This window comes from Podarcis filfolensis, assembly GCF_964270895.1.
Source record: "Podarcis filfolensis genome assembly, chromosome: 4".
NCBI classification, from domain to species: domain Eukaryota; kingdom Metazoa; phylum Chordata; class Lepidosauria; order Squamata; family Lacertidae; genus Podarcis; species Podarcis filfolensis.
The window spans coordinates 63,809,789-63,823,756 of NC_139607.1; the positions used below are offsets into that span (position 1 = coordinate 63,809,789).

Genomic DNA, 13,968 nt, shown 5'->3' on the forward strand with positions numbered 1-13,968 from the left:
CCACAGTTTCTGAACATCCCTTTATCCAAGGTGGCGCAATAAGACCAAAGGGATTTGCTCCAATGTTTCGTATGGCAGAGGTTTGTATACGGCTTGTGAAAGTGATCTAGAGCTATTTGCCCTCTCTATAAACATGCTTTCCACACTGCACTTGCTCTTTGATTGCAACTCAGTGCAGATTGGAATACCTGGCTTGCTCTTTACTGCAGAGTGGGCATTAGCTGGTCAACAGAAGCGCCTGTCTGAGGTGTGGACAAGATGGCTGCCTTCAGGGCCTCTTCCATTCTAGGAGGGCAGGTTATTAAATGGAAGTTGAAGGGAGATGTAAAAATACATAATGTCTGCAGATTGTTCTGTCTGAACTCTGTTTTTCAACACACTCTTATTATATTTCCATTTTGCATACAGAAACAGAAGATACCAGTTACTTGAAGTCCTAACAATTCAGTAGCACATCCTTGCTTGGTCTCTGTGTTTTCAGTCCTCCCAATTCATCTCAGAAACATCCCTGTTTAAAATTACTCGGCATTCATTTGGATGTCAACTGGGTTCCTTGAGGCTAGAATTAGAACACCACAGGGGTCCTTCATCAGCGCTGTTTTATCACACCTCCAAATCATCTGACTTTCACTTCCCTATGTGGGGTAGAAAGCTTAGAACAAGCAACAAGAAAAGAGGAATAATCCCTGATTGTTTTGCTGCCCCTGGAAAGTGTGGTGGAGATGAAAAAATCATATGCCCACTAGAGTGTGAAGCAGGGTTAAGTCAGCTGTAAATATTCCAAAACTTATCCAAAATTGTTTCTGACCAAATGTATTTGTCATAGTCATAGAGGAAAGGTGAAGAACAGGGTGAAGTAAAGAACAGTAGTAGTAAAGTTATTTTATAACAGGAGTTGTTTTTTGCCACTTGTTAAGGAGCCATCACTTAGTACAGCAGAAGAAGAAGAAGAAGAAGAAGAAGAAGAAGAAGAAGAAGAAGAAGAGGAAGAAGAAGAAGAAGTTTGGATTTGATATCCCGCTTTATCACTACCTGAAGGAGTCTCAAAGCGGCTAACATTCTCCTTTCCCTTCCTCCCCCACAACAAACACTCTGTGAGGTGAGTGGGGCTGAGAGACTTCAAAGAAGTGTGACTGGCCACAGGTCACCCAGCAGCGGCATGTGGAGGAGCGGAGATGCGAACCCGGTTCCCCAGATTATGAGACAACCGCTCTTAACCACTACACCACACTGGCTCTCTACAGGAGTAGCCAGAATAGTTCCCTCCAGTTGCTTTGAAACTACAACTTCCATCAGCCCCAGCCTGCATGGCAAATGGCAAGGGATTATGAGAGCTGTAGTACAACAACATCTGGAGGAGCCCACACTGGCTACCCCTGTCTTAGGGGCATGGTGCCATGTTTGTATGCAGCAAATTCCAGGTTCAACCCCAGACAATTCCAATTTATGGATCTCAGGGTCCAGGACTGGTACATGATGCTAGGCTAAATGGATCTATGAAGGCACACTGCATAGAACAGCTACATAGGTTAACATGGTTAGATTGGTTCTTAACCTTTCATTCACTACCTCCCACCAAGTATGTAAGATCAAATAAAAAGGGGAGGACATAAAAACAGAACTCCAGACAAGGTAAATTTATGATATCTATGACACTTGATATTATATATGTATATATTTATGATATATGTATCCCTCTCAGACACACACTCAATGAGATCCTTGTGCCTGATGGCTGTCAGCCAACTCCTTAATATTAGGATCAATACTAGTAGACAGCTTGAGCCTCAAGTCTTCGTGATCTGGCCTTGTTCCTTGCCAAATACATTAGCAATGGGTACATTTGACTAGGTACAATGAGAGCAATAGCAGAAGCAGGTCCTCTCATTGTCTGAGGACAGCTAACAGGAATTTCATTCCTCATTGCTGTGTACCACTTCAAGTAGGGCACATATTCTACAACTCGCCTCTGCCGACTGTCACAAGCTGCCACGGGAGGAGAAGAGGCTGCCAGAATACCAAATGCCCCCCATTTCCCTGTAAAAGTTCTGAATGTGTACCACCCCAGTGTAATTGCTCCGGGGTAGAGGTGACCACATATGGTCACAGTTACAAATCACTAGGCTAGACCTTTGTTCTTGCCTGCAACCCCTTTGGGAGCCAAAGCAGACTCGCTCAGTACGTCAATCACAGTTGCCAAAATAAAACTCTGGCATCAACTGCAGCAGCAGCTGCCCCCGCTCCCCCGTCCTCAAATGCAACAGGCAAACTAATACAAAATGACTGAGGTGACAAGAAAGTGGAGGCAGAGCAAGAGAGTGAGCCAGCCTCAGGGGGGAAATGAATTTTGAAGAGAGTGTTGGGTGGGGGAATAGAGATGAGGGAAGTAAGTATACTAAAGCCTCCTCAGAGAAACAGCAGGAGAATGGCAAAGTTGTGAAATGGGAAATTTTCACTGGTAATAGAATAATGGCTTCTTTCCATTATAGGGTTTCTCAGAGCTGCATCTGGCTGAAGCTACAGGGACCACATTCTGCTTTCAGAGTTCACTGAGCAATTGCTAAGGCAGGGGATGGGTGCCATATGTTACCAGCTGCACTTACGGTTATCACTTTCCCCACTTAATGCTGAGAGACTGTTCTGAGGCACAGAGGCAGAGAAACCTGCCCAGCTCTGGCCTCTCTTCTTGCTCAGACAACCCATTATTCTTACAGATCTGCCAAGAACTGCAACAGGACCTGTCAGCAAGCTGAAAGAGATCCCCAAGCAGCCTCAAGTACCAGAGGGCTGCCAAACCATTGCAACCACTCATCAAGAGAAAGGAAGGCAAGAAGGAAGGAAGGGTGGAAGAGACAAGAGTTTCTTAGCTGTCATCGAGGAAGCACAGTGCATGCTGCAAAGTGCCACCCTGCCAACTTTACGGCAGTGCCCATGTAGACAAAAAGGGTGTATTCTGCATGTGTGCTTTCTTATTCTGCAAGAAGCATAACTGGAACATTATTGTATCAGACAAATTCACATTCGTTTGCCCATTTTGCAGGCAATAGAGGGAGAAAAACATGACAGCAGGACCATCTCATCTCCCCATACAGCCATTTACCACCAGCTGTCATGTGAGAAGGATCACTTTGACTTGCTGCATGTTGGGTGTGCGTGTTTTAATGTGCATTGGTTTTGCTTACTTTAAGCCACCTTTCGGGGATTTGTATCCTGCAAAGGATGGTTGTAATTAATTACAAAAGTTAGTTGTGCCACCACGAGTTATTTGGAAAGACATCAAGCTATGTGTGAAACTGAAGCATCACATCACACATATTAGAAATTTTTCTAAGCCCATCTGCAAACCCCAAGTATCTGATTTGAAACACACAGTTAAGAAATCAAGCCGCAAAGTGGTAGTCCTAGAAAGAAGGAAGACAGGGCCAGCAGCTTTCAAGGATCCAAGCTTACATCTCCCATCTCCGTATCTGAGCTCTTCAATATAGCTCTGGTGCAACCTGAACATTTAGGAAGGACAATGGATATCCTTGGCAGGCAGTTCATAATGCATCCTACCGTGAGCAGACACCCCACACAAAGGGATGTGCATATGTAACCGTATGTTATTGTACTATGACTTTTAAAATAAGTTTGTATAGTTTACAGTACTGAATTTAAAGAGTAAAATTCAATTGACAAAGCAGAAAATCTAAGATGGAAGAGCCATCTGTTGATGTGCTTATCTTTTAAGGCCATGATCAAATGGTGTACATTTGTATACCCCTGACCTGTTGTTTTGGTAGAAGCCAAGATGAAAGCATCAATCATTGGAAATAACAGAAGACAAGAAACTATAGTGGTACAAACCACAGGAGGTTATAAGGAAACAACAAAATCAGCAGATCTAGTAGTTCAGAGCCACCTTTAGCATGTGGCATCTTTGGGCAGCTGCTGGGGCCCCAGCACTCCAACAGACCCACCTATAACACACACAAAGCAGCAGCACTAAGTAGCTGGGAGCTACCATTTAAATATTTCCCATTATGCCCCACTGGGGGTATAATGGAAAACTAAAATGGCTTCCCACTGCGCAGCATTCATTTAGAGTGCTTCTAGAACCCATCCAAGTAAGAGGAGCCCCCAAAGGCCACTCCAGTGAGAACCCCCACCATCAGCGGCAGAGGCAGAGTTCAGGTTCTGCTGCTTTCAAAAACAGGGCCTCACGTCAAGGTACTTTTCAGACTACAATAAGTAGTTTTCAGATTTAAATAGTTTTAAAAAGCAAGGGGGAGATTCCCCCACCCCACTCGGGTTGGATTAGAGGGTGAAAAGAGAACTGTGGCACCAGAACTATTCAGGGGAAATAGAATTATTCTGCTTCGAGAGCACAATTTATTTTACAATATTTATATGTACCACTTGATTGTAACAAAACCTCATGGCTCCTTGCTTAAGGGAGAATCTCTATTTTGTCTATTTAAATAAATTTATTTTTCAATTTTATATCCCACTTTTTCTCCAAAGAGCTCAAAGCAATTGACTTGAAGTCCTCTTCTCACTGACTCCCACCTCATTTTACCCTCACCACATTGTATCTTCAAAGGCCTGGCCCAGGATATTTTGCTATCTGAGATGAAGGAAAAGATGGTCACTCTCTTTCCACATACAGAAACCACATGGAGAGAGGCAGGTGAATCTTCCTTCAACACTGGTATGGGATAGCTTCCTCCATCAAATCTGATGAAGAGCTTGCTAAATCCAGGGGGCATAGGGCAGGCCACATAGTACACATGCAGCTCTGTCCTCTTAACACCTCACAGCTACCCAGAATTCACAGGCTGAAGCAGCTGCTTCACTCTACCAAAGGGTAAGGTCCAGCTGAATGTTGATTGCCCCATGGCCACCTAGTGAACTTCAACGTTCAGTGGGGATTTGATCCTTAGTCTCCTCAGTCCCCATCTGACATTCTAACCACAATGCAGGGCATGCTTGACTTGTAAGCACTAAATAATAATTGGCAATCTCTTGATTCTTCGAAGAATCAGGTTTGAAAGGATGTCATCCACAAATGTAACCGGAAGTATTACAGTTCTACAGTATTACAGATTCCCCATCACAGTTCAGTTGTATGCTATTTATATCATCATTTGGTTACCGCATTTAGTTAACATTGCAGTTGATACCTTAGTTAATAAGAGACTGAAATGCCTGTGATACTTATCAAGTTCTGGCAATGTTCTCTTTTTAGGGTAAATGGCTTCTTAAGGCACCTGCTGCTACAGGTTCTGAATGTAATTTTTAAAAGCAAAGGAGGAGAAAAAGCGAAAAAGATTGCCAAATTACACGGTGAAAATCAAGCATATAATTGCATATCTGATAAAATATCAGATGGCATACTTTATCAAAAGGTGAATAACTGGGTGTGTTTTGCTTAGAGCAGCTGAGCAACAAGCGCACTGAATAAGCCATGCAAACTAATGAGCGGAACAGAGAATGCAGCCTGGGGTCACTCTTTTCCTCCATAGAGCAGCGGCAAAGCATCTTTCCATAAATTGAACAGTATATCATTTAAGCAGAAACAGCAGCTCTCCACGCCCCCCCCCCCCCAGTCCTCTTGTACGCAATGTACCATTAGCCTGCAAATTCATGGTTACCAGACAAATCAAGAGCAGAGGAGAATCTAAAAACAAACCAACATAAAAGTTTGGCAGGATCACAAAACATGTCAGTTCCAAGACATAACATACCCCTTAGCTGATGGGAATTAAAAAGGCGCTTCCTCTGTTATGAGGCAATTTCATGCACTTCCGCTTGGAGCATCCAATATCCACCAATGTCAGCGAAAATGCTAAGCTAGATGGATCACGGCTTGAAGCTGCTGTAGCAATCCCTGTACTCCCAACAGAATGCCTACTGCACTTAAGTGCTGTGAAGTGTCTTAAGAAAGCTAGAAACAAAGAAAGGGAGCCTAGGTGAAGTAAATCTCCATTTAGCTGGGTCCCATTTAGCCATAACAGCTGCACATTATTTGAAGAACTTCCGCTGTTACCGTAGCATTGCTATTTAAGCTGGCAAAGTACCATATCCCACTAGTGAGCAGGAAAACAACAGGGGTGATGGACTCCAGCTTTTGCCAACAAAAAGTCATAGCACCACGCCTAAAAATCTGAGCGCAAGAAGACTCTCAATGCCAGCATTCCATACAAGCCCAGTAGACCGGTTCCCATGACTAGAGTTGAGTTGACAAGATTTAACACACACCTCTCTCTCTCTTTTTTTAACTTTAAACAGCATGAAAGGGGAAAAGTGAAATAATAGGCTCTGGCATGTGCCAGGTGTACATTCAAGTTTGCTCAAACAGAAACAGAGATGGAAAAGTAGGCTGCACGAATGCAAAAATAGCTAAGAAGAGCAGTGTGGTGAAAAGTAGGGTCTACCCCAGTTATTTCAGGTAAGGAGATGCAGAAGTACCCTGGATCTGCCTACCTCTCCCTCCCTGCCCCCTAAGTTTCTTTATAGCTAGGAAAACAGCAGTGGCAGTAGTAGAACAGCTGCACAGTTGCGCTCTCTTCTGCCTTTAAAACTAGGAAGAAATGAAGAAAACAGAGAAATATTGCCCCTGCAAAGAGAGCTGTGATCCAGGCTGTCTCCAGTCACCACCAGTTTACTTGTCATCCAGCAGCACGGCTGTGGCTAATTTTCCTCAAAAATCATGGGAGTCCCTGGTACACACGATCAAGGGAAACCATGCCTGCTGCCATGGGCTGATGGGAGCTGCAATCCAAAACATCTGGAGGGCACCAGCGGGCCAAAGCCAGTTTAGGTGATCACGAATGCTAAAGAGTGAGCCTTGGGCTCGTGTGCTCTCCCTTCACTCTCTTCCTGTGTCCATGGAAGGAGGTGAATGCTTTTGCAAACAAGAAAGTGAAACATTTCACTCTCCTCTTGCACACAGAAGGGGCGAATGCAAGGCCAAGGCTCCTCACACCTCATTTGCAACCACCAAAAACAAAGGTCTGAACCAGGCCCTAGTGTGCTCAATGTGTATTTTGCAAGGATATTAAGCCAAGGAATCTCTTAGCTACCAAAGAATGAAGAGGAGGGTGTGTAAGACGACAGAGAACTATCCCATCTGGCTGATGGGTGTCTCAGATTTTTCCATCTATAAGATGCCCCCATGTATAAGACCCCCCCCCCCACTTGCGACAACAACCAATCGCCAGTCTACCCCCAGCACTATCTGTGTATAAGACACCCCCTAATTTTTGACATTATTTTTTAGGGGGGAAAACCTAGTCTTATACATGGAAAAATACGGTACATTGAGTTAAGTCCCACCAAGTTCAAGAGGATTTACTCTGATGTTCACTGCAGATTTAGATAATGCAAGAGCTTCTACATAAATGAAGGGGGATTTTGTTTGTGTGTGTTTGTGTGTCTGTGTGAAAGAGAGGTCCATCTGTCAAACCTTAGTTATTCAAAACTTCTAATTAATTATTTGACTATATCAGAGCATACCTGTGTTAATATCATTTGGGTTGAAGTGTATTGCTCACAAATGTGGAGGTAAGTGAAGTTCTATTAGCATGCAAGAATATGAGTGTTTATGGGATTAATCTACTTCTCCCCATTGACCATGCTCTGTATCTCTGAATCAACAGCACTGTTACATTAACAGCAATAATAACAGTAATACATTGATTTTTATCATTTATGACTGCTCTTTTAATGACATAGTTAATAGAGCAAGATGTGATGCGCACAACATATAGGTCAAAGTTCCTGATCTGTAAACACTGCAGCTGCAACAGACAGCTGTCACCTATATTCTATTGATAGTAAATTATCATCAGACCAGATTTCCAGTTTTTAAGCTTCATACTAAGGAAAAGACATAGCAGGGATGGAACACTTCAAGAACACATAAGATCAGTTACAATCCAAAATGATACGGAAGGATCTCTGAATTACAGCATCATCTTTCCACCAATTTTCCATTGAGTGAAGCCACCTGTGTCCTGGCCGACAACCCAAATAAAATAAAGAGCTATTCATGGCCGCAGGCCCCATTAAAACATAGCTCAGGTCCAAATGGCAGCATGATGTTAATGAGAACCAGGAGATATAAAGCCAAGGAGCACAATGCAGCATGATTTATTCCTTCTGCTCAAAGTGGTTGCCAAGTAGAATCAGCCCATGGCAAATCTTCAAACAGGAGGAGAGAATTTGCATTTAGCAATGCAAATTCTCCTCACTTTCTTTTTAGCCTTCCGAAGACCCCTGCTTACTGGGGTAGAGAAACAATTTTCCTGGTTAAAGCTGCTTTAAAAATTGCTAAGAAAGGGAGGGGAAATGGCATCTTGTACTGCATTCTTCCAGCTGTTCTTCTTATGCACCAATCCAGGAAGGGGAAAGACCCCAACAACAGGCTTCAGCAAAAACTTCAGTTCACATTTCTAAAACAAATCCACTAGAATGCTTTTCCTGTGGTTCTTTAGTCAAATACCCCTCATAATGTACCTCAGGAGTGATCGGTCTGATAAGCAATGCCTCAGATGTGGATGATGCTGAACATCTGTCATATCCAATAATCATCCAATGAAGATGAATAATAAGTTCCTGAAAGGTAGTTTGGGTTTCACAATCAGCCATAAATATCTTCTGGGTTTTGGCTCAATATTTGTGGAGACATCTCCAATAAAAATACTACCTATTTCTACAGTAAAAATAGCTGTTGGGCTGCGCTTGCCCCACAATAAAACCATAAAATTTGATAATCATGTAAATCATCCTTGGTAATACTTTGTTCCAAAAGCCTAACAAAGTAGTTTGAAGCAGGGAAACTATAGTTTGGATAGTTAAAAGTCACATGGAGGAAGGTTGTGTGAAAAATTACTTCAGAGAGTGATTATGCCCCCTCCAAAATGGTCTCTCAGCCTTCAAGTGGAGGTGTTCTTGTGATTGATTTAAACATCTTTTTTTTTCTACTTGTGACTTTAAGATGCGTTCAGAGAAAATAGAAAATGGAGAGACTGGACAAATGTGAGAGAAAGAGACCTTCATCTGATCACAGACAACCCAATCTGGCAAAGCTCATCTGAGAGTTGACTAAAAGTAGGTTGCCAGGTTTGTTGGACTGTGGTCATTAAAGACTTGTGCTTTCATCCATTTCCTACCCATCTTAGGACTGTTTACTTGCTACAATCACTATATGGAAGCATTATGGAACAGTATTCCCCAGCCTGTCTTCCTCCAGATGTTTTGGGATACAATTCCCATCAGCCCTTGCCAGTATGGAATTCTGAGAGATGTAGCTCAAAACATCTTGAGGAAACCAGGTTTGGGGAAAATGACATAGAGCAACATTCACCTGGAAGCTGCTTTATGATAACGCAATAACATGGAGAGTGCCTCACTTAGTCCATTTGTATGAGCACCATAATGGTGTAAAAGCTGGATGCTGTCTCAAGCTGTTTTTTCATGGCAAGCAGACTGCTCTTTGCTTTAGCATTTCTGTGGCTTCACTGGATCAGTCCCCATCTTTAAATAACAGCAAACAAAGACAAAATAATCATTTAATGTTTACCACAAACTACTAGGGCACTAAGTGGTATAATGAACCAGCAAGTGCACGTTTTTTTGTTTTGTTTTTTAAATCCTTTTTACTCACCCTTCCCCCACACACTTCAGAGCACTCAGAAAAACTAAAACTCCCATCTCCCCCACGGTCCCTTGGGCAAGTCTGCTGCCAAATAAAAGCCGCTGAACCTAATGAGGGAATTAAAAATTCATAACTTGATGAAAGAAGAAAGTTTGGTTCCACTTCTGAGAAAATGAAAAACAGTAATTCACTCACAGTTCAGAAGTGTTTCTTGAGTGGGTATATCTAGCTAACCCACATATGATAGAGGAAAAGGATATTCCAAGGTTTTTCAGAAATAATTAGCAATGTGGTCAAAGACTACGATTACCTGGTTCGGAATAAGAATTTGCCCAGTTCATAATGATGAAATTACAAACTAAGCAACGATCTCCCCAAATGTTCTTTGCCAGCTCAGAATGTAAAATGTTTTTTTTTTTCTGAGCATGTGTGCTCAGGATTCAGTAGACCACACACTCTAAGACAGCTACTTTAAAGGGCCAAGCCTCAAAGTCCTTTAATGTTAAATCTCTTCCTTTCATTGTAACTCACAAGTTAATTACTGTGAACTATGGAACTTTACCAAGTAGATTTTTCTATGAGGCAGGTATCTTCTTTGGGGGCAAGCCGCTTGATTTTTTTTCTTGTAAGTGTTGCCCACCCTAGCCCCAGTCATACCTAAAATTCCCACACATATCTCTCCCCCGGCTTTTGGATTCCTAGGCAACTTTCAACCCATGACTATAATACTAGAATGATTAGGTGATGCATGCAGCACCTTCTGTGAGCATCGCAACCACTTTAAGCTCAGACTGAACTCTGAACACAGGTAAGCTTTTCCACTGACAAAATTCATAATTACCAGATCAAGCTAAGGGGGATTCTTCTATCACCTACAAAGCAAACGGCATCATTCTCAATCACATGAAAATCCCATGAGAGGGGGTTTTCAAAATAAAACTGCTTAAATTTTCTCTCCTTGTCACTTTTCTTACCAAAACAGAAAACGGGGGGGGGGGGGGTGTCACGGTCTTTCCCCCTCCCTTAGACAAACCCTTACTAGGCTTGTAGCATTCACATGACATTCATTCTCTTTCCACATGGGCCATGTCACCAGCCCATATGGACAGCTGAGAACTGCCTCTCAGGAGGATCATCCATGTGGTAATTTTAAACAGATATGAAAGGCAGAGGGAATCTCTAAAATGTGACTATGAAACTCCCTTTCTGCAAGTCATCCAAAGATCAAGGATACAGGCTGTTCAGAGGCCATGATGGTATTGAGTACTAGAGAAGAACACACTGTGCACCACCTACATCCTTGTAAAAATGTTAGCAAATTCATTCTTGTAACATATAATTTTCTGTTTGGTATTAGTTATCCAGCTTGAGCTTTGAGGCTAAACTAATTAATGCTGTACATTAAAATTAAGTTTTGTCCTGCATGGCTGGCAATACCCCCAAAAGCGTTTCTGTACATTCAAATCACTAGTTTTCAAAGACTGCAAGAGATGCTAATAAATACAGGAGCTCAAAGGGTTTGGTGCCTCCAAGTGTGGGTCATATTGCTTTTGCTACTCTGCTGCTTTCTCTGTAACAGGCATGTCCAACTCCCAAGAGACTGTGATCTACTCCCAGTACAAAAAAAAAAAACAACTGGCAGTGATCTACCCATTGTCATTTGTGGGAGGAGGAGTGTGTGGGGGGGGGTGGATTGCCCAGAGTTGTTGAGCTTTGTGGGGAGAGGATTACACAAAGGGTTTTTTTTAGCTTTTCCCCTGTAACTTTTTGTACACGGTAAGGATCCCGCGATCTACTGGTTGGGCATCCCTGCTCTATAACAACTGGATGCATGCCTTCTCCTTCAATCACCTCCCAAGTGTACTTATCTACTGGTGCATCAATCCTTCACTTTATCTAGAACCATTATATTATTCAACACCTCTCTTCTACACTAATTTCAGGGGCTCTTTTCCCCCCCTGTCATGTACTTGCACTATTTTGCTCCCATTCACGAGTATTTAATTAAACCAATCTGGATTTATACTGAATTATTAAACACTTTGAGACACAGCTCTGCACAAAGAGTCACATTTGCACAGATGGGGGGGGGTGTAAACAGCTATTTTAATACTACTGTCTATATTATCTGTATTCTCTTTATTACTGTACATTTCTGGGGATTAGTAATTCTCCATTAAAAGCCAGAGTGCTTTCTTGAGAACCCCATCTGTGCCTGCTTGAAAAATTATAACTGATTGGTAGATATTACTGACATAAAAAGCTGCTGCTGCTTTAGGAGTGAATTCTGGGGTTGGGACAGTCAACAAAGCATTAATAGGAGGTAAAGGAAGGCACTCCTGAAGGTACCTGGACCCCCCAAGTTCTTTAGGGCTTTAAATGTAATCATTATTCAAACAAACAAACAAACATCTAGCACTTTGAATCTGGGCTGGAAGCAGACAGGTAGCTAGCAAAACTGTTGTGAAATTGGCAGTATATGATCAGAGCAAGCTGTCCCAGTTAAAAACCTTGCAATTGTATTTATTTTCTGAATTCACACTTCACTGTTCAATATAATTCCCTGGACATCTGTACTTACTGTTTAGCCAACAATATGCAAACAACTTATACTTATACTGTTACAGTGCAAACAGGAAAAAAGTTACAGGAGAGACTTTCTAGCAGCCTATCATATTCTATGGTGACAGTGAACTGACCTTTGGAATTACGTTTTTGTCATCTGTAGCTCCTGGTATTGCTCTCCCTGGTCACAACTGGTTCAGTTTAATTTCTCCTAAAATTTATTCACCTTAATTTATAGTCATTATAATACTATTTGCCATCTTAATTTAAACAAGAGAAAACAAGGTAATGTCTTCATGCAGGGTAACATCAACCTGAAAAATAAAACAACTTACCCATTAGCTTCATCTTGGCACTGTAGCTCCCAAAGTATCTGTCATCAGTGGTGGGTGTGTGACATTCATACTCGCCAGCATCCCTGTCTTGGAGCTCCTTGATATGCAACAGAGCAGAATCCCCTTGGACCCTCTCTACATAGATTTCTCCGCTCCGGACACGTTGGGTGTAGATTGCATAAGGGAAGGATGGGTCCATGGTGCTAACAATTTGTACCTCCCTTTCTGGGGCAGATGGGAGATATATGGACCACTGGAAATTCTGTTCTGATGGTCCTTGGTAGCCACTGACTTTGCACCAGATAGTGATGTGGGAATTTTCAGTGCGGTATAGAGGTCCGTCTTGAACGGTGACTTGACGTTGTGCAAATGCCAATCCTGAGGGGAAGAAAATGACAAAAGAGTTCAGATACACCTAGCTTATTAAATAAAATAAACACATACACTACTTTTTAATTGACTGTTCCAAAGTAGTGTCTTTCGTTACACAACTCACTCAGGTTTTCCAAAAAAAGGCCGTTATTAGGAAGCCGGTGAAATAGGTCCATTTAAGAAGAAAGAGGGGAAGTTGCTTGTATAACAATATAAGTTTATTGTTCTAGGCAAAGGCCATAACAAAGGCCATGGAAGCAATGGTACCAAATAAAATAATACAGATCATGAATCCGTAACAGGAGCCAACATCCATGATGCAAGAGAAAAGCTGTTTGTTTCTCAAGGTCATGAGGGGATCTGTGATCAAGCTACAAACATTTACACTTCTATTGAAACATTTTTACTTCTATTTCCACTTAAGTCAATAAATAAACCTGCTTCCTAGCAAAGGAGGCTCTTGTGCAGAAATGAACATCAAAATTGATTGATTTTTTTTTATATACTGAAGTTCATGGGCAAATCCTCAAAAGGTAGCTTCCAACACATAAAAATACAATCAATACTCAAATTTAACCATAATCTTCTTTTGCTCCATAGAGGAAATTGCATGAATGTTTGTGTGGAATTTTTTTTTAATTTCAGAAAAAAGAACTGATTTAAAAGAATACCCACCAAGCGAGTAACAAGGTCCTTGTAGTTTTCTACATGCACAACTGCTGACTAACCATATATGCGACCTCAGGGCCCCTCCATATCCTGGCTTAATGTGGATTGTGAAGCCCTTGTGCCCAGGAGCGGCCTGTCTCATTTTGCCCCAACCTGCAGCTGCCACCTCCTCTGCTCCCCCACCCTCAATGCTGAAGCTGGGATCATGTGGTTTCAGTGTTGGCTTCCAGGTTCCAGCAAGATGTCACTGGAACCCATAACCGCTTCTCCTCAGTTCTCTGGTGATAGGGTGGGGTGTGAGGCAACTGCGGTTGAGTTGAAGAACTTATCCAACACCACCAAAGGCACCTCCCACCCACCCTGCTGCTGGAAAAATGGTGGCACCAA

The 13,968-nt window shown here is 42.2% G+C and overlaps 1 protein-coding gene across 2 annotated transcripts in view; it reads right to left on the reverse strand.

Moving 5' to 3' along the window:
- Positions 1-13,968, reverse strand: part of IGSF3 (immunoglobulin superfamily member 3) — a 118,049-nt gene that overhangs the window by 74,840 nt on the left and 29,241 nt on the right. For both annotated transcript variants that reach the window (XM_083611491.1, XM_083611490.1), the window contains exon 3: positions 12,541-12,918. In XM_083611491.1, the coding sequence (XP_083467617.1) occupies positions 12,541-12,918 (378 nt within the window). The remainder of the gene's footprint in view (positions 1-12,540; positions 12,919-13,968) is intronic.